The sequence below is a fragment of the Poecilia reticulata genome, linkage group LG19, assembly GCF_000633615.1.
Source record: "Poecilia reticulata strain Guanapo linkage group LG19, Guppy_female_1.0+MT, whole genome shotgun sequence".
Lineage (NCBI taxonomy): Eukaryota > Metazoa > Chordata > Actinopteri > Cyprinodontiformes > Poeciliidae > Poecilia > Poecilia reticulata.
Genome location: NC_024349.1, coordinates 1,871,806 through 1,877,347, shown reverse-complemented (window position 1 = coordinate 1,877,347; position 5,542 = coordinate 1,871,806). Strand labels below are relative to the sequence as shown.

Below are 5,542 nucleotides of genomic sequence, written 5' to 3'. Positions count from 1 at the left end.
CAACAATCAGCAGGTAGATAAATGATAAAGCAAGAAATAAAATTAAGTTAAACAAAATAAAAACAGTAATAAAATTTGGCAGTAAAGACATACCTGATACGTAATAGGATTTTGTGTTTTGCTGTGTTGCTTATGTTTCATTTTATTAGATTTATTCCTGGCTTTTAAAACTTCTTACAAATAAAATTAAGAACTCGCAAATCTTTCCGAGACCAATCGTGAGCTGAGAGGAAACAAAGATGGCCGACTGGGAAGAAGCAATGGCCGCCATTTGGTGCCAACATAAGCACAATGTTTTCCACCTCATTTCTCATTTTCTGGTGGAAAATTAAGTGTCATGATGACAAAGTGTAAGTAAATGAAGTGCAGTGAGGAAGCTCAGTTTTAAAGTGTCGGGTTGAACGTCCGCTGGTCCTGGCAGTTGACCTTTGACCTGATGGTGATGGTGGTGAAGGGGCCTGAGGATGTCGCCCCTGTCCTCACAGCCGTCAGAAGGCTTTAGGTTTGAGGCCCTGACCTTTCCGGTGGGGGAGGAGACGTTTCGGACCTTCAGGAGGAGAAACGCAGGTAACCGGGCCGGTTTGGCTTCAGGAGCTGCTTCACCTTTACCTCCGTCTGTGTGAATAACATTTATTACCAAATGCTTTATTTCATTCTCTGGATGATCTGCTTTTATTAATGGTGGCACTCGATTAAAGTTTAAAGTCGAATTAATTTGTCACATTTTAATCAACTATATTGATCAAATAAGCAACATTTTTCAATTAAAAACTCATTTTTGCTTCTAATTTATTGAATAAACAGACAAAAGAGATATTTGATGTTTTTAATCTGTTATTTAACCTTCAGATTAGTGCAAAGTTCATCTTTCCAGTGTTTCAGGAACCCAATTTAGAAACGTGGACTGGACGCTGACATTAGCGTTAGCAGCTACGTGTTTAGCATTGAGATGCTAATATAGGTTTGTAGCTTCGCTGATAAGCTAACTCCTTTTAGCCCAACTTAAACACAACATTAGGCTTTTCCAGCGTCCAATCAGATCGTTTTTTGAAGCAGAAATTAACCCCTAATGAGCCAAAAGAAGCGGCTTCATCATACATTACTGCTAGCAAATGTAGCTTGTGCGTCAGATTTACGGGTTTACCGGAAACGTGAATAGAAAGGTTCCACCTCGGGTCTTTAATATATATATATATATATAATTTGTTGTGTTAAAATCTTTGTAATTAATTAATTTAAATGACTGTGTTATAGTTCTGGCCCTACATTTTTGCGCCTGTGCGTCAGATTTATGGTGCATCAGAAACGCAAAGGTTCCAGCTCAGGACTTTAGAATGTTTTTTTTTTTTAAAGATTATTTGTTTTTAAATTATTTAGTTATTTAAAATACAGTCCAGACTCTACTCTATATGTAAAAAGAGGACTTGATGCGAATGGACTCATGCGTCAGATTTATGGCCGTATCAGAAACAAAATGCAAAGATTAAGGCTTGGGACTTTTTTATGTACAAAAAAAAGATCTTTCTATTTAATATTTTTATTTTTTGTCTCGAGTTTGAAAACAATTACTCTCATGGTTTATACAGTGCATAATACATTTTATATTCATCAAACTTGCTGAAGCAGCCAAACAGAACATCATAGAAACAACATTTTCCCTTTAAAACATTTTCCACTAATTACATTTATTGCATTTACATTATTTTACACACTAGCCACAAGATTGTCTCTCTGCATGATTCTCAGTCGACTCAACTCGGGTTGATTTCTCTTCAGATTAGAGAAACAAAACGGGACATTTTCATTCTCTTGGTCTGGTAAGGTGCGAGCGCCGGAGCTCAGCTGTCGGGGGGCGTTAAAGGACTCGGCGGACACTGGGCCTCCAGGCGCTGGATGGACGACGGTCTCTTCGGAGGCTTGACGGAGGTCGGGATGTCGGTAAACACGACGGATCGGCCGTCGGGGCAGAGCAAGACGCTGGAATCTGCTTCACACTTGGTGGTTCTGCTGGGCCACAGCGCCTCAGCCGATCTCAAACCCAGACCGCCCGGCGGCAGAACCTCGGTGTTCACGACCGACACCTGGCTCATCTTGATCAGCATGTCCAGCGACTGCTTCCGCTTCTCCAGCGACGCCCTAATCAGCTTCCTCTCGCTCTCGTCCTCCTCTTCTCTCTCCTCCTTCTTCTCCTCCGCCTCCTCGTCCTCCTCTTCCGTCTCCGTGGTTTTAAGGCTGTCGTCTTCTCGAACGATTTGCTCGCCTGGTGAGTCCGTCGACTCCTTCTTCACCGACAGGTCTAGAGGCCCGTCGCTCTGGCCGGCCGTGCGCTCCAGCGCCTGGTGGATGTGGGAGAGCTCGCTGCGGATTTTGTTCAGGTGCTCCCAGAGCTGTCGCTGGGCGGGAAGGTCCTCCTTCTCGAGGTGGGAGATCTTCCGCTCGGCCTCCTGGTACTCCTGTAGAGCCTTGGAGAGATCGGTGAGGAGAGCGGCCACCGACTCTGAGGCTCCGTCTTCGATTGCGCCGGAGGCGATGGCGTCTTGGCTGTTGGCTGACAAAGAGGCCGCTTCCCTGCTGGGACTGATGAGAGTCCTGTTGTACCACTGGTCACCAGGCCGGCTCTGAAGCTGTGAATCCTGCAAACTGAAATAAGAGATCAAGAGTTTTAGATTTGAAAACTCAAGAGGTTGAGGGTGTTTTCACACCTGATCGTTTGGTAAACTTTGGAGCAAAGTTGCTGTTTTCTTTCTCTCCGCTCTGTGTGAAACAATCAAAACCCTTTGAAAGACCTATTACCCTCCTCACCTGTGGGGGCGCTGCACCAAAAACAACTAGAGGAAACAACATGAAAATCTCTGAAGAAGAAACTTCCTTCTTCCCGAAACAAAAATGGAGTGGCGTCAGATTTTAGCAGTCTTTTGTTTTTGATGAAAGATTGTTAGCCATTTTTCCTGCTAGCACTAGACTCTTTGTTTTGGTTGCATTTACCCAGAATGCCCTGTGCTGTAGTCCACTTCCTGCTTTTAGAGCGGCCGCCCGTCTCCTCTAAGCTCCTTCTTTACGAAATGTAAACAAAAAATGATAGCGGTTGTTGGATTTCTCTCTTGTTTTTGGTAAAAGATCACAAGCCATTTTCCCTGCTAGCGCTAAGCTAGCACGTTTATTTTGGTTGTATTTACCCAAAATGCCCTGCACTGTAGTCCACTTCCTGCTTTTGGAGCGGTCTTTTGGAATGTTCACATACTTTCGAACCGAACCAGAGTTCACTTCAATCGAACCGAGTCGAGGTTTGTAGGCGGCTCAGAGTTCCCTTTTAGGTCAGATTCACATTCACAAAGGAACCAAACTTTTTAGACAAACAGCCTGGAGTTGGATTAAGGCAGACTGAGCAGAACTGGTCTGAATGGACCCTGAGGCTCTGAACTTTAGCATTTATGTAAAACAAAGAAAACTAACATTTCTGAGAATATGTACCTTATTTGCAGGAGATGTTTGTCAGCGGACGCAGTCTGAATGTTCCTCAGAAGGTCCAAAGTGAAGCCCACGGCTTGCTTCTTCTCCGCAGGGGACTCAAGACCTCTAATCGGACCTCCAGTCCTCTTGAGACCACAGGTCGCCTTGCCTTCCTTGGCTGTAGCTTGCATCTTCTCCCCGCCTCTGTAGCCTCGGTCAGGTGAGTCTCTCTGAGGCGACACCCAGCCAGCAGGGGACACCGTGTTTCCCGGCCTCAAAGCAGGAACCTTCCACAAACCGACTTTAGGCTGGAAGCCAGACAGAGCGCTTGAATCTACGCTGCTTGGTGGCGTCTTTAGGGATTTGCCAGCGTCACTCTGAGCGCCGGCTGCTCCGAAGGTGTGCTCACACAGGAAGGGGTAGTAGAGGCGAGGGGGGATGAGCGCTCGGTCTGTGTGTGTGCTGGATGCCGGGTGCACCAGCTGAGCCGCCGATGCCAGGAAGGGAAGCTGTGTGAACTGCGCGTGGGTCTGAGCGGCGACGCCGGACGCCCCGGTCGGAATGGCTGAGTTCATGTAGGAGAGCCAGCTGGGGCTGATGGGATAGCCAACGCCCAGCACTGACAGGTTGAGTCCGCTGGGGTCCTGGTAGTCCACCAGGTTGGTCGGAGGAGGGTAGCAGGGGATTGAACCGCTCACCCGCTGCTGAGCGCCTTCTGCTTTAGCTTTCGAGTGGCTGGACGCAAACAGCCGCCACTGCTCCGACAGAAGCCCAGGACTCGTCAGGCACGTCTTGGGTAGCTTGTAGTGCCTGAGCTGGGCCTCCACCTCCGCGGAGCGAGCTCGCAGCAGCTGATCTTCCAGAGAAAGCATGTCGGCCATCAGCAGCTCTGACTCTGGCCGTTTGCTCCTTTTGGTTGCGGTCTCCGGAGACTCTCCCCTGCCGTCGTTGGAAGCAGCTTTGGCCGATCCGCTGATTTCTGGGCGCTCCTCTCGCCCTCCCTCCTCCTCCTCCGCTCCCTGAGTCTCTCTGCCCTCTCCGTCCTCCTCCTCAGACCTCCGTTGGCCCTGCTTCTCCTCGCTGCAGATTACCTGCTCTAGTTCATCCTTCCCTGCAGCGTGCAGGCCGTGCACTTGCTGGAAGGGCCGCAGCTGGTCGGGGTGCAGGATGTTGCCCTTCTTGTAGGGCCAGTCTGACTCTATGAGCAGAGACAGTGAGTTCTTGCAGAGGCTGTACTTCATGTGGTTGTACAGGTGGGATTTCTCCATGCAGGTGAAGGGACACTGAAAGCATTTATAGTTGTAGGGTTTGCCCCATGGTCGCGGGATGTAGTGCGGCTTCTTCGGTTTTCGCTCTTTGTGTTTTCCGGCAGACGTCACTTTGCAAGCTTCATCCTTTGACATGATTAAAGGTTATTTCAAGCGGAGGTGCAATGAAAGTTATTCTAGGAACTTTGTTTGTTTCATTTGATGCAGATTTTCCTTCAATCTTGTGAGATGAAGAACATCTTGTTAAACTTTCAGTCACTCCTGTGAAGAAAACAAAGAGAAACTCTTAGCAAGACAAGATTTTAAATGAAATTAAGACAGTGGTGGGCACCACCAGCTAATATGCTAATTGCTAGCTTAGCTGAGAGTGGGAAACGTTTAGCGCACTTAGCTTCCCCTAAATGTATTTTTTCCAGATAGATTCTAAAGTGATAATTTACTCAACTCGTTTTGTAAACTTTAAGTGAAATAAATTTCAATACTTGTGTTGAAGTTTTGGTTAACTGTTAATTCTCTAAATACTGGATTGATTCAGTGGTGACGTCATTGTGCGAAAACATAAGGATACATTTATATCCACACTTAGCAATGCTTAGCAGCAATGCTACTTAGTACGCAGTACTGACGCTGAACCCCAAAGATTAAGAAGATAATAGATGTTAGCTTCTGCTGTAGCGCTAAGACGGTTTCCTCTGGATTAATGGATATTAAGGGTCTTGCTTAAGACTGTTAAGATAACGACTTAGCATTAGTTTTAGCTTCTGCTTACTACTACTTACCTGTAGCATTTAGCATGAGTTTCTCCTTAATGCTATGTTGCTGTA

The 5,542-nt window shown here is 46.6% G+C and overlaps 1 protein-coding gene across 6 annotated transcripts in view; it reads right to left on the bottom strand.

Annotated features, from left to right (window-relative positions):
- Nucleotides 1-1,540: 1,540 nt before the first annotated feature.
- Nucleotides 1,541-5,542, bottom strand: part of prr35 (proline rich 35) — a 13,764-nt gene continuing 9,762 nt past the window's right edge. For all 6 annotated transcript variants that reach the window (XM_008436374.2, XM_008436375.2, XM_008436376.2 and 3 more), the window contains 2 exons: nt 3,472-4,979; nt 1,541-2,640 (listed from right to left, as the gene is read on the bottom strand). In XM_008436374.2, the coding sequence (XP_008434596.1) occupies nt 1,839-2,640; nt 3,472-4,853 (2,184 nt within the window). In that variant the 5' untranslated portion in view covers nt 4,854-4,979 and the 3' untranslated portion in view covers nt 1,541-1,838. The remainder of the gene's footprint in view (nt 2,641-3,471; nt 4,980-5,542) is intronic.